General features: G+C 37.1%; 1 protein-coding gene across 6 annotated transcripts in view; it reads right to left on the bottom strand.

The window, feature by feature from the left end:
* sytl5 (synaptotagmin-like 5) overlaps positions 1 to 15120 on the bottom strand; it is a 356011-nt gene that overhangs the window by 139314 nt on the left and 201577 nt on the right. For all 6 annotated transcript variants that reach the window (XM_039745076.1, XM_039745077.1, XM_039745072.1 and 3 more), the window contains one exon: positions 9881 to 10351. In XM_039745076.1, coding sequence (XP_039601010.1) covers positions 9881 to 9996 — 116 coding nt within the window. In that variant the 5' untranslated portion in view covers positions 9997 to 10351. The remainder of the gene's footprint in view (positions 1 to 9880; positions 10352 to 15120) is intronic.

Below are 15120 nucleotides of genomic sequence, written 5' to 3'. Positions count from 1 at the left end.
TAATACTACATCAGACCAGGGGGTGTCGGAGTGTACTGACTGTCTCTCTCTGTTCCTTGCAGACCATTCCCGAGAAATCCCGCCAGGGTCTGGCACCTCTGATGACGTCACTTCTGGTTTAGATGACATAATTTCCTTCACCAGCCTTTAAAACCGCCATCTTACCTCAACGTATTCAGTTCTGTTTTAGACTCATTCTTGTAAACTATTCAATCATTTTTCAACCTTTTGCAGCCAAGATCATAATATATGAGTGGCTGCCCCACACCATTTTGACTGTCTGGAGTCTTTTTGTGACACCCCTTAAATCTAACACAAGGGGAGATTTTAGAATGGGGAGAGAGTGAAAATATATCTGTGTGTGTGTTGTGTGTGTGTGTTGTGGGTGGGGGTTAGGGGGTAGGAGTCAAAAACCCACAGCTTAAAAAGCACTTTGATATTAAGCTTTCAGCAACTTTGATTTTAATGTCACAATGTATTCACGGATAGAGTAATTTTACAATTTTGAGTAGATAAAGATATTGCCTCAATCAGTTGGGATGATGCCTGTCTCTCAAATGGAAGCAAAAATTGCTTGCAATGCCAGAAGGACAGCCTTACCACCACTGAAGAAGTTTATCCCAGATACCACAGATCCCTGTAGCCTTTCCTACACTTAACTGGTTCACCACCAGTGCAACCCTCAGTGAGACTGGGTGGTTGAGGCTAATTGAAGAATCAGCCTCAAGAACTGTGGACCCCAAGATGTGTAACGTCCTAGCCGGAGGATAGGTTTTAAGCAGCTACTCAAAGTAGCCATTGCAGCAGGTCACAACTACAGAGTCATCCATTACATCACCCATCCTGACTGTGTTCCTCAAAGGAACAAATTCGGATATGGGTAATGCTTTGATTCCTCTATAAGCAGGATGTGGGTTACAAGACCATAGGTAATGTGTCTTACTCACAGATTTCTCTACCAAATGCCTCCTTATTTGCCCTCAGAGCTCTTGCAGCCTTCCTTCTCAGTTCCCAGTACAGACCAGTGTTGCCATTGTGAAAGTAAAATTAACTGCTTGACAAAGCCATTTTGCTATAATGGCAGGTTATTCACACTGGCGTCTGTCATAAGACAGGGGTGCAGTAAGCTGACCAAAGACAATTTCCAGTTTCTTAGGAATTTGACACAGGAAAGATGACCTTTCCTTCTTTAGGGTCTACCTGATCAGTGAAAAAAAAGAACAGATGGCCCATTAGTGTACTAAAACAAAATGCTTAAGTAAATGATATTATGTTTATTTTTAAGAAATAAGGGGAAGAAGAAGAAATTATAAAAAGCCAATAGAAAAAAAATGTAACTGCACTTCTGCCTTGCAACGTAGAATCCAGGTACTAATCTGTGACTGAATAAAAATGTTTTTTACTTCCACACCATCAAACTGTGCACCGCATCTCCTCTTAGTAACATCCAGGGTCCCCTGTGAGATGAAGTGCCTCCTTTTCAGAACACTGGCAACAACAACACAATCCTCAGTAACCTCTTGTCACAGAAGGTCTCCCACATCACATTAGGATCGACAAGTTCATCATTCAAAGGCATGCAAACTCATTAGAAACAACCTGATCTTGGAGTATGGCCAAGTCCAGCCTCATTTTCCTAGTAGGTGGTAGCCTACTGGACCTAAGCTGGATCTTCAGAGTATCAACAACAAGTCTGTGGTCAGAATTCACAAACTGGGCACTTCTGTAGACCCTGAAGTTCTGTAGGATCCTCCAATGTCTGGCCAAAAGGATGTTATTGATGTCCTTCACCCCACCACCTTTATTAGAGTGCCAAGTCCAATGATGTGGCCCAGGGTGCTGGAACTAGGATCCGTAGCCCCTGACAATTAGCAAAATAAAGGAACATGGAGCCACTCTCACCACACCCATGGAGACTGACACAATCATCATAGCCAGCCCTCTCAGTTCCAGAGGTCGCACTGAAGTTACCCATGACCAAAGGAGTCTCAACTGCTAATAAAATGTCTCCCTCACTGAGGCATCACTCACTGCTGTTGGAGCATACACTGAGGCAACAGACAAGGTAGCCAGAGAGTGCCTTAACCTGAGTCTTATAAAATGCTATTTGAAATGAGCTGATCCACCTAAATACAACAGCCATCAGATTGACCAGACCAATAAAAGGTGTACCTGCCTACAGAGATCTTGCCAGTCCCAGGCCTGTGTACCTCAGAGAGTGTCACCACTGAAATGCAGAGTTAATGAAGCTCCTCCGACAGCAGAAATAGGTGGTCGCTGTGCAGAGAAACAAGAAGTTCCATGCGCCTACCTGGATGGGCCACCTCATATTAGGACCACGAGTTACCATGCAGCAGATTATGCCTTAGCAACAAACAAGTTCCAATCCCCAACAGGCCTGACCTCAATGGGTCACAAGTGGTTTTCCTGCTGCAGCAGAGCTACTCCCACAGAGAGCAGAAAGGAGTACTGTCTTCCATTTTGACGCTGTGTGAAGTTTTTACAGTGGTGGGAATGCCAATCCTGTCACCAACCCTAAAGTTTTCCCTGCAAGTTGGAGGACTGTTTGCAAGGCTGGGTGCAGTTTAATATCATACCCAAGCATATCACTCATGGTTTCATTTTGAATATGTTTAGTATCCAGAGGAAAATCAATTTAGGCTTATATCTAGTTGGGAAACACTTAAACTTAGAACAAGCATGCAATTCCACACAGCATGTCATTTGTTATTTTTACAAAGTTCACTCAGCAGCTCTTTTGAAAACATCTGCTTACAGGCCTTTTAAGGATTCTGAATGTTTTCCACTTCTCAAATATAGGGAAAACTTGCTTGTTGAGTGTTCAATTTGTTCTAGTGAAGGATGAAAGTAGTCATTTTACTTTGATAAAGCAGAATATATCTGAATGTAACAGATTGTATGAGATTTTATGATGTTACATTAATGATGCAGACAATGACTGCTATTCAGTTCATGCTTTTAAAAAATAAAGTCTACAGAACTAAAGGGTTTTTTTGATTGGGCTGACTGCTACAATGAAAGGAGTCTTAGTAAAACCAAGCTGGCAAATTACACTACAAAGATACTGTTGTTTTACTGTGATCTTGCTTAACACCCAACATATGCATTCTAGTCACATACAGTATTTAGTCCACATCATAACAAGAAATTTTAAAGCACAACAGTTAAAACAACACCAAAGGCCAGAGCTGAATTAACATAGTGGCTTATTTGGGCTAAGAGAGTTGGTGAGCAAATGCCTATAACAAAAAAAATGACATTTTTTAAAGTTTTGTAATGCATTTCTAAATTAGGGTTGCTACAAAAATATAGAACTTGATCCTAAGCTTAATAAATTGACTTAGAGAGTAACCATTTGTACTCACCGGAATAATTCTATAGTCCTGCACACTGATTGTGAAATGTAAGCACACTAAAACCCTAATCTCTGGTTTTTATTTCATTATTTCTTCCTGTCTGCCTTTTCTATACTATTTCTATGAAAGCACTTTATGAACCTTCTTGTGATCCCAACTGTTAAAAAAAAAAAAAGAGAGAGAACAGCAACTTTTGGCCATTCCCCATAACTCAAATAACGTATAAGACATTCCATTCCCGGCAACATAAAAGATATGGGAAGCTCTGAGAACCCTAAATACAAAGTGGACTGTTTCATTTATGTTAGGTAGAATGCCCAGAGGGGGCTGGGCGGTCTTGTGGCCTGGAACCCCTGCAGATTTTATTTTTTTCTCTCCAACAGTCTGGAGTTTTTATTTTTTGTTTGTTTTTTCTGTCCTCCTTGGCCAATGGGCCTTACTCTTATGTTAATTAGTGTTGTCTTATTCTAATTCTTACTTTGTCTTTTAGTTCTCTTTTCTTCATTATGTAAAGCACTTTGAGCTACATTATCTGTATGAAAATGTGCTATATAAATAAATTTTGTTGTTGTTGTTGCTGTTTGCTTCCAAATAATAAGACCAGACAGAGGTCAGCATATGCCGTCCCTGGTCTACAATAATCAGTGTGTTTATCCTCTCTGTGATCAACTGTAGAGGTTTACCCAGAGCCACTTAAAGGCTGGAGCAAGCTAAGTTACCGCCCAGGACACCATGCCTAGCAGGGAAAGCCAGAAAGCACACAAACACTAACGTAGAAGGGTTAGGTCCTCAAAACAGGTATACCACTTAGGATCACAAAAAAATCTACAAATCACTCACACTACAGCAGTGGTTCCCAAACTCAGTCCTGAGGACCCACTGTGGCTGAAGGTTTTTGTTCCAAACAACTTCCACTTTTCATTGGACTCTTTGCCTAATTAAGTGAGTCATTATTTCCCAGTTTCTGTGTTTTAGAGTCAATCTAGAAATTACAAACAAAGTTTGGTAGATTTTTATTAAAATGTAATAAGCAGCTATATGGGGAATGTGTAGGGTTTTTTTAAGTCGTTAACAATATTTTCAACCTAATTTTCATTCTGCTTTTCCGGGTGTTCTGGTCATTTAATTGATTATTTACTAATTAGTGGTGTCTGCTGTGCTGTGCTGGTTGTTACACAGGAAAGGGGGGAAATAATAGGAAAACAACAAAAGAGAGTTAAGCATCTATAGCTTTAGAAAAAAATAGAAATATTTATAAACGTCTGTCTTATAAATATAAAAACAATACTGCTGTGTTTTTCTCAATGCAAAATAAGAGAAGAGTAAAAACAGACCAGCTAATTAACTGAGATCAGTTGTTATTGACTATTATCGCTGATTGTGAATCTGGTTGGAACAAAAACCTGTAGACACAGTGGGTCCCCAGGACCGAGTTTGGGAAGCACTGCACTAGAGCAAAATAGTCATAATCAACAGCAATCAAGTTCCATAATATTTTATTCCAGCAGGTACAGTAGTTTTCTTTAAAAGGATATGACAATGGATGAACTTTAAATATTTACTCTGGCACTCATATTTAAGTTTATAGTAATTCATTCAAATATCATAACCATATATATTTTAAAAAGAATTACTTTTGTACTGTCTACAGAATCCTTTTCCATACACCAGAATCAAATGATTTAAACCACTGAGGAAAAAGCATTCAGATGCAGCTTTTCACCTGCAGATGAACATACGTAACTGACAGAACAATTAACACTGATGGAGTCTGCCCTGAAAATCAGCAACTATGACAAATTTGTTGAAAGTATGAAAGTCTGTAAATTCATTGCAAAACTTGTTTAAAACAGAAGCTGCTCCAGTGATTGTTTTGGATCTTATTTCTGCTTGTGCTTTAATGTTAACTGCACAATGTATATGGGTGTGACATCTTGGCACTGCACCATGAACACAATGCATTGGCACATACTCTGCAGCATCTCAAATGACTAAAAAGAATGACCCAGAAACATCCTGTGGGCGAAATGGGATGGGCCCTAAGCTATTAATACAGGTGTGGAACTGTTCAACCTCTCTTTGTCTGTGTGAAGAGAGTGAGGTGTGCATGTCAAGATATCAGTCACTGTAGTTCTAAGAGCAGCTCAACTCAGCAAATGCTTCCTTATTAAAATATTTTGCCTATGTAGACTTCTAGAACCAAATGTTTGTCTGACTCTACAAGTCCCAAGAAAGTTTTGGAATCTCTTAATAGGCTGCGGTGGGCTGGAGCCCTGCCCGGGGTTTGTTTCCTGCCTTTCATCCTGTGTTGGCTGGGATTGGCTCCAGCTGACGCCCCATGACCCTGTAGTTAGGATATAGCAGGTTGGATAATGGATGGATGGATCTCTTAATAGGGACCTTATTTTGACGAATAGAATAGAAAAACCTTGCATCGCTCTTAAGGCACGAAGAGCTGACAGAAGACCAAATTTCACTCCCTGTTAACAGCAAAAACAAAACAGTCTTGATTTAAAGTCAGCACACTCGCTCAATTAATGTTGTACACACTTGTGAAATAGCCAGTGGAAAAGCAAAGGTGTCATTCGCAGTTTTGGTTACTACATTCGCCATCTTCCCTCTTCTTTATGTGCATATGAGATACATAATTACATTTTAATAATTAAATTAAAATGTAAATTATATTTGTATCAATTAAATGATTAAAACATCTTTTTGTTACACCTTGCCTAATAAAGGGACCTTAGCTGCCTTGAAAGCTTGCATTTGTAATCTATTTAGTTAGCCAATAAAAGGTGTCATTTCACCCTACTTTCTCCTATATCAATCTATGGCTAACACGGTAAAACACTCTACTGCTATACATTTGCTAAAGGAAACGATACAAACACAGTTTAACTGTTTGCTATATGAAATAAATTCTAGGTAGAAAACATCTTTCAGTTATAATGTGTTCTAAATATTAACACTCTGGGATGGTAATCACTCCAACAAACTTTACATAAAATAATGACAAGCTATACTAATGGATCACATCTTCTTTAGAATGATGAATAAAAATGTAGTATATTGTATATTGCAAGGTATGTCATAAAAATGCAAGGATATTTGAGAACTCCTGTGATGACTAGAATCAGATGAGCTGCATTTCTCTCATATTTGTTACACATATGACAGGATGGAATGAGTCACTTGGAGTTAAATGTTATTGTTGTTTACATTTTTAAGTATGTGCCCTATATCCTGGTGAACAAGTAACACTGTCAATTTACTAAAAAATGGACACAGCTTGAAAATGTGCTTGGTCCACACTGAACACATCCACCTTAAAAAAAAAAAAAGGATGTGTCTGTGTGTGCTTCTGTGTGTCCGTGAGTTGCTATATTTCAGTCATTCCAACAGATGCATTTTGTTACTACAAATGTTTCTGATTCAACATCTGCTGGAAAGACAAATTCAATGTCTATTATTAAAACATCCATTACAAAATGCATTCCAACAGAGGGTGCACCACAAACATTAATGCTGAGGTCTAAACGGATTACTTAGATTTCAACCCATCTTAGACAAGTAGCACAGCTACTCCATTATTTGTTCAAATACACCAAAGCTTTCCCATGTAAACAATAAGTTTTAGGAGACAGGGGCTACCCTGGATTTTATTTTAGCATGTCCCATTTTCTCTTTTTATTATTTGATACTGTGAATTATCTAGTTAAGTTTTGTACTTAGCACATTTTTTTTTTATTATGAAGTCTCACAGAACCAGAGCTTACATTGACAGCATCCAATATAAGGTGGTAAGCAACACCATGTGAGATGTCAGCACAACACAGACATACTTGTACTGGGTAAATTCATATAACCCTCACATGTTTGAGACAAAGGAATAAATAGAAGAAGTGTTCACAAAAACACAGGAAAAATTACTTTAGACCCAATTTAAACCAAGTCTGCTGTGCAAAAGCTATGCAGAAAAACTTCTGAAAACAGTAACATTGTGCTGTCTCCTCTTTTGTAGTAGTTTTGAAAATTGGTTGAAAGCAAAGTGAAGCTTGTAGCCTGAATATTTTACTCAGTGTAATATGCTGGACTGCTTTTTATACTTAATTAATCTGAACTTTATTGGTTTCACACATTGTCAGCAGCATTAAAAGTGTAAAGTCTGAGTATTAAGCATTTTACTATTTTCCTTACATTCTACTGAGATTGACAATTAATTCAAAATTATACATCATGCAGAATCTGCTATGGAAATGGTAGGAACTGCATATTTACTTAGAAGGGTAATGTACAGAGACACCAACTGACTGCAAGAGAGACGTGCCCTAGGCAGAGGAAGCCAGACAACAGATTATCCATCAATTGCAAAAAATGGCAGGCACTCTGGTAAGATAGAAAGTGAGGACTGAGAAGGGAGACAAGACATGTTGGCCAAAAGAATGACCTTGAGGTGGCCGGGACCTAGTTACCCATTCAAGAGCAAATGTCAACAGACCAATACTCAGTACTCATCCATCTGGTAGGCCCTCTTTTATGGGAAGGGAACATGAAAGGCTACCTAGGAAATAATAGCTCAGAAAGGAGGTATTTGCTTATACTTTTAAGGTGGGTAAGTATGAAGCCATACCACCTGGTGGTCAGGGCTCCTGTGTATTGAGATCCAGGGAGTCAGCAAGAGTTATTTCCCTTGCTTTAGTCTGATCTGTGTTTTTCTGGTTTTTATTTCTCCTTGCATTTTTTTGTTAAGAAGTGTGCACTTTTGGCAGTCATTGTGTTGTTTTGGATGTAAAGGGCTATCACAGGGGTCTCCTCCTATTCCAAAATAATCTGCAGGTGGATTGGTTCCTGCCTTGTGCCCTGTGTTGGCTGGGATTGGCTCCAGCAGACCCCCGTGACCCTATTCGGATTCAGCGGGTTAGACAATGGATGGACGGATAGTTAAAATCAGTTCATCTGGTGATTTTATCATGCAGTGAGGAGTGTATGAATGAGTGGTTTACTAATTGTTGTTATTTGTTATCATATCACACTGAAGAGCACACTGGTTGTTAATGCTGATGTTTTCATTTTATTCTAATATGATTTAAAATTTTGATTTCTGTTTCTGCTGATTTTTCATTGCTTCTTCATGGAAGCTTCTGTTTTATGATGTAGTCAAGCATTGTAATACCAGCAAGTGCAGAACACGCTGTCAGCTCACCTCTGCTATAAAAGAAGGCTAAATGCAAAACAAGAATAGACAAATTAAGTAGACAGTTACTATGCACTGAAGGAAATAATGCCCTTCTTCTTTTGTTTTATGCCACTTTTGATGCCAAAAGCCAGGCAACTCAGCAGCATTCTTAGAAATATTCTTTTTTGTTCTTTTGGTTTTATGTGCTAGCTGGTCATGACTAAACTGAGTTCTCAACCATGAGACAATAACATTAAAAATAAAAAGAGTTATTGTTTTGGCTAACATTTCCATGAACTATTTGAGGCCTGCATCCACTCCTAAAGTACTGTCTCATTAGTACTGTTATATAGTTTTGTCATCTCACCAATTATCCACAGCTTTCATTACACAGTCCTAATTACTTGTTATTGTTATGTAAAATTGTGCTTACTATGCTGGAGTTTACAAGAACTGGGAACACAGATAAACTAGTCAGCATAGGTGTAAAGGGGTACATCAGGTAAGCTGATTTGTGTTTTCTATTTACCGTAATACAATGGAAGTTGTGCATTTTATTATACTCTTGTCTACCATGGTGCCAAACAGTGTCAACATGTTCATGTGGGTCATATATTCAAGTAATATATTCACCATATCCTGTACATGTACAGAAAGATTATAACTACAACTACTACCATAGGCTATTTGCTGCTCACAAATAATTAATACATCTGGCCCTTGGGACTTAAGCCTGTCTTACCAGACGCACATGACAAAATGCCAACCAAGTTTGGAAAGTTCAAGAGATCAAAGTGCTAGGCACTTCAAAGTCAAAGTTTAGTATTTATTGGAATCTGGGTGCATTGAGACAACCTAGGCCCTAAAGCAATTTCAATGAGGATTTAAAGTTAAGTGCAAGGCTGTGACAAGATTTCATGGTGAAATACAGCCAAGTAAAACAGCAAGAGATGAGATAAGAGGGTGACAGCAGGTGTGTAAACTCAGAAAATAACTTTAAAATCCATGCAATTTGGCTTTACAAGTGCTAAAAGGTATTTGAGATGTGCCTTAAAAGCATTAAAATAAGTGGAAAACAAATTGAAACAGACAGAAATGGCTTTCTAATCTAAATAGTTCTCTTCAGGGGGTGAATCAAAAGCAGTTGGACTTCACTATCTTAAACATCTTATACAAAGTTAACGTTAGGGCACAGAGAAACAGGAAAACTAATCAATATCTCTGTTAATGCTCTAAAGTACTAATTGCTACACAGCATTTCCCCTCAGAGAATTGTGGCTTAATGAACTGCCAAAGCAGTGCAAACTAATAGGGAAAGATGTCTTACCTTATCCTTTTCTCCTCATGTTTTCTTATCTTGTCATTTTTCTGTAGAACATCCAAAATCAACTGCTTCTCTTGTTCAACAAGAAATGAAAGATTTAAAATTTCTGATTTATCCATTTTACCTTGATGTGTAAAGACAGGGATGCTGTAGTTCCTAAGAGTCCATCAAGGGACTAGCTGGTGGACGTTGCAAGCAAGAGCAAGGATTCACAGAAGCACTTATCTAGGCAAAGTTCTTGTATATAGCAGGGCAGCCTCAGATTTCTTCAGGCGGCACAATTACTTTGATATTAAAAATCTAAACTTTTCATTCTCATGTTATATTGGTTTCAACACCAGCAGAAGGTGATAATTCAAATAGTCAGTAAATCAGAAAATTTCCTTTCAATGGGGTTTGATGTTAAGTGTCCCATATCCACTGTAGTTCAAGGACTTGTCCATCCGTAATCACATGCTACGTCTTGAGTTGTATCTGCAGAGACAATAAAGATTAGAAAATCACTTTAAAAACATGACCATCCATCCATCCATTTCCTGAACCTCCTTAATCAATTTTGAGGTTGTATGACATCATTGGCTTTAATATGGGAACTAATCCTGGTCAGGGAACCAGTCCATATACAGCACTGCCAAAACAAAAGACAAAAATGTACTTTGTTGCTCTGGTGAACATTTTACAGAAGTCACAATTATTTCATGCAATCTCTGATTTTGTGTAAATATATCAGGTTAAAGGAATGAGTATGTTAATTAGTCACTTAAAAGAAGTTGGCCCAGCATGGTATAAATTGTTAGATAAAAGAATTATGTAGAACACTGAAAACATGTCTATTAATTTTTAAATGATGAAGATTTAAGGGAAAAGTTAACTTAATTTGTCTACAAAATTTAGAGAGAACCTAAATTACTGCAGATTTTGATTTAGGTTTTTAGGTTTACTACAACCTCATCTTTAGAATGTATGTTCATTGACCTATTAGTATATTACCATTGTTTTGAATTTTTCTGTTTTAAACTGCTATTACAACATATAAAGGTAAAGTTTAGTGAAAATCATTCAGTTTGTACATTTTCATTTAGCCAACCAAGCCTGAGGAAATTGTAAAACCTCTGAAAAGATTATTTTCCTCCAAAAGAATCTTTAAAATCAGAATATTTTATTTTTTATCAATTCCAATAACCACTCACCAAAAAAAGTTCCTACTTTAAATTGAAATTATGATTGAAAAGGAAAGTTAATAGCAATTAAAACATGAAAAACAAACATTCATGATTGTAAAGAGACAATGAATATATATATTTAATCAAAAATCTGACTGTTCATTGATCATGAAATATGAAATTGAACTTAACACACAATATGTACATGAATTGTCTTGTGCTTGAAAGAACAAGCCTTTAAACTCAGTGAGAGTCATAAAGGAAAATACAGTAACAATATAACACTAAATATCATAAAAATCTGAGACTGAAATGCACAACAAAGAGATACAGACTAGAAAACAGATTTCACTTGATAATATAACACAATATAACACCTTTTATTTTTTAAACAGCACTCTTCAATGATTGCAGGTGCAGAGCGCTGGGAACAATTCTCACTTTAAAGTACAGATTATATTAATTATTAAGTACATAACTGGTACACATATAAATGCAGACTTAAAACACACCAAGAACAAGGTAGAACTGGATAAGCCAACAATACATGTCCATGAACTAATTGATGAACTATGGCTAGTTGACCATGGTGGAGTTTAAAATTGCAAAAGAAAAGATCAAAAATAAAGTCGCAGTCTTGAACACCACAGCCAACTGGCAGCCCACCCACTCCTGGGTTTTCTATAGTGGAGTTTGTGCTAGCTGTCCAATCTGAAAAGAGATACTACTAGCAAAGTAGAGATATGTACAATAAAAACAGCAGTTTGGAAATAAATACAGCACTCATTTCTTATATACTGTTAATCACAACATAACTACTCATTTTACTCTCCAAAACTCAACAATATTGTTGGTGCCAACTACATACATATATTTAATTTGCACAAATTATTGTGTACATAATAATCATTTGAAAAAGTGAGTACACCCTTGATTTTTTTTCTGAAATATGTGGATTCATCAAGATTTTATCATCATTTAAATAGCATTTCTATATAAAGGTGATGTAATAAAAAAGTGAACATTTGACTTTGCGTTAAATGAACAAAAAAAGAACAGATATGTCATTTCCTTCTGTGAACAAAGCAAGTACACTCTTGGCACTAATAGCTGGCATTTCCACCTTTGGCAGAAACAACCTCAGGCAGACATTTCCAGTAACTGTCTACCAGTCTCTGACATTTACTGTCACAAAGTATTTCACACTCCCCCATGCAGAATTCCATCAGCTAAGAAATGTTTGAGGGATGGCTTGCATGCACAGTCAATTCAAATTGCCCCGCAGCATCTTCCAGGCGTTGACTTAGCCATTTCAAAGCCCTCATTTTCTTTCTGTTCGGCCATTCTCATGTGAATGTACTGATATGTTTAGAGTTATTGTCATGATGCATGGTCCTTTTTCAGATACGCTTCAAGCTTCTGATGGGTGTACTCACATTATCTTCTTTAACCCTCTGGTTCAATGAAGAATTCACAATGAATATAAGAGCTATGCTGAGCTGCTTAGGCCTTGAAAGAGCAAAGCAGCTTCTCTACATGACATTACCATCCCCACAGTTGGTATCAAAAACTCCACAAACACAGTGATTTGGCCAGAATATAAATTCAATCTCCTAGAATGCTGTGATGCTGTTGTCTACAGTCCAACTATATATTTGTCAAACTTTTTCATTCAAAATGCAGTTGCATGCGTCTGCCAGGGCTTCCAAATATAATATATCAAACTCTTGATTCAACGTTCATGGGGTTTTCTTTAGATCATCATACTATATGAATTCTAGACATGTGCAAGGAGCAAGTGTCTGCTTTCTGTAGTGTTTCTCATTATGTTCTTATGCTATCCCATTATATCTTCTAATGGTGGTGGTGTCTTCCCATTTGTAATGATTACAATTCTCCATCCATGAATAAAGACTCTATTAAATTATCATCATGCTCATATCACAAATAAGTGGTGAAGAAGAATATTCATTAACCTGAGAAGGTAGCATTTCTTAAATTTCTTGATGCTTGCTACTGCTAATCTAAAAAATCAATTCACACCTACTTGACCTACTTCAGACATATTCAGTACAAGTATATATATAGTACCGTGTACTTATTCTATGGTGTCGCCTATGTCAATTCCTATGAACATATATTTTTATGCTATTCACGGGCCTTATAAAACTGTTCAGTTTGAAAAGTGCAGACTCTATGGACCATTTAGCCTATTGGATTATGTTTTGTTATAGTTTACATAACCTACAATATAAAGTGAGTTTTACAGAAACAGAAGGTGGCACAATCTTTGTGTTGGTTAAGTGTGCAAATAAAAATTTAATTGTAATAAATAAACAATACACAGACCTTCTGGTATTGCTGAGTTCACCAGTGTGCTACTTCTTTCTAAAAATGTATCAAATGGTTGATTTGACCTGGCACCATGTTTCTGCTATCTCTCTAAAGGGTTTGTTTTGCTTTCTCAGCCTAATGATGGACTGTTTTTACTTGCATGGGCAGCTCTGTGGACCTCATATTGAGAGTTCACAGTGACAGCTTCCAAATCCACATTTCAAATCAATTCCAGACCTTTTACCTATTAGTTAATGAAATAATAATGGAACTGCTCACACCTGGCTATAGCATAGCTTGTCAGTTCAATGTCTAGATACTTATCAGCCCCTGAATATAGGAGGACCATGTAAAAAAAAAATGGCTGTCATTCCTAGATGTCTCATACACTATTTTTGGTGAACCCCTTAAATTAAAGCTGAAAAGTCTACATTTAAATCACATAATGATTGCTTTGTTTCAAATCCATTGTAGTGGCATACAGAGCCAAAATTATGAACATGTTATCACTGTCCAAATACTTATGGACATGACTGTTTCTCTGCAGGACACACAGTTTTATTCACAAATAATCTACTGGCAAAGTGTTATAGATGAACGCTGAGTCTAAATCCTGGGAAAGTTGATCTATCGTTGAAATGGGTAGCCAGTGTGAAAGGGGGAATCCCCAAGCATTGCAAAAGAAGCTAACACAGCCATCTCCCTGTATTTAAATATGGAAAGGTACTAAGTGACTAAGTGAGGACACCTTATTTTAGGTTTTAAGGAACCTAGCTACTCCCACCTTTTCATTCAGTGCCAAATATAGTAAATATGAAAGTGGGAGCACAGGCAAGATGTTGCAGTTCATTGAGAAAGAAGAGCAGCATGGATACAATCTAAAAATAAATTAATGAGCCACTGAATCACTTTCTGTACACGCTGACAAACTCATCTTTCATAGTACTCTATATTTTAGCCACTCAGGCCATTCCATATTGCAGTAAATAAAAAATGAAAAAAAGCACTTAAATGACTAGGATACTTATGACTGAGACACATACTATAGTAGAATTGTGTTTCAATATTAAATGTTTCTGCTGTAAACTTATTTAGAAGTTACACTTGACAATATTTTAAAACATGCTGACTTGAGAATAGAATGCCATGCTTTAGCATATTAAAAAGTACAAAAAATGCAAACAGTATAAAATATTTAATAAATGGTCTTCATCAAAACGATAACTTATCTCATGTATGTCAACTTGTTCTCCCAGTATTGCCAGAATAATTCATACAGGTTTATTAACATTTACACCCACTAAGCCTTGGTAATTGACCATCAGCACTTAGTCCATAATAGATTGACAGTGCCTACAATAGTTAAGTGGAAAGGTTACGTCCTAGATATGGTAGCCTGTGACCGTCTTCAAGGCCCACTCCAAGTTTCTGAGATGATCACTAACCTGGTCAAAATCTTACTCCTAAGGGCAGTGATTTTCTCCCCCAGTTGTTAATTTTTGACATGTAAATATCAGACCTGCAGAAATACAGAATACATACTCCAGCAAACTATATTAAATTGAGGCTCTTCATTCCTCCTTGTCAACTTTCCACAATTCAACATTTTTTTGGAATTTAAGAAAGATAAAATAATGTGTTTGTTTTGAATGGATGTAACCAGGTATGCTGCAGTAACACCGGTAAGAGTACAGTAGACAGCTTTTGCTAAGTGACAAACCAGAAGTGATGATACATTCAATGTCT

The sequence above is a fragment of the Polypterus senegalus genome, chromosome 2 (genome assembly GCF_016835505.1).
Source record: "Polypterus senegalus isolate Bchr_013 chromosome 2, ASM1683550v1, whole genome shotgun sequence".
Taxonomy (NCBI): Eukaryota; Metazoa; Chordata; class Cladistia; order Polypteriformes; family Polypteridae; genus Polypterus; species Polypterus senegalus.
This window is presented reverse-complemented; position numbering and strand designations above follow the sequence as displayed.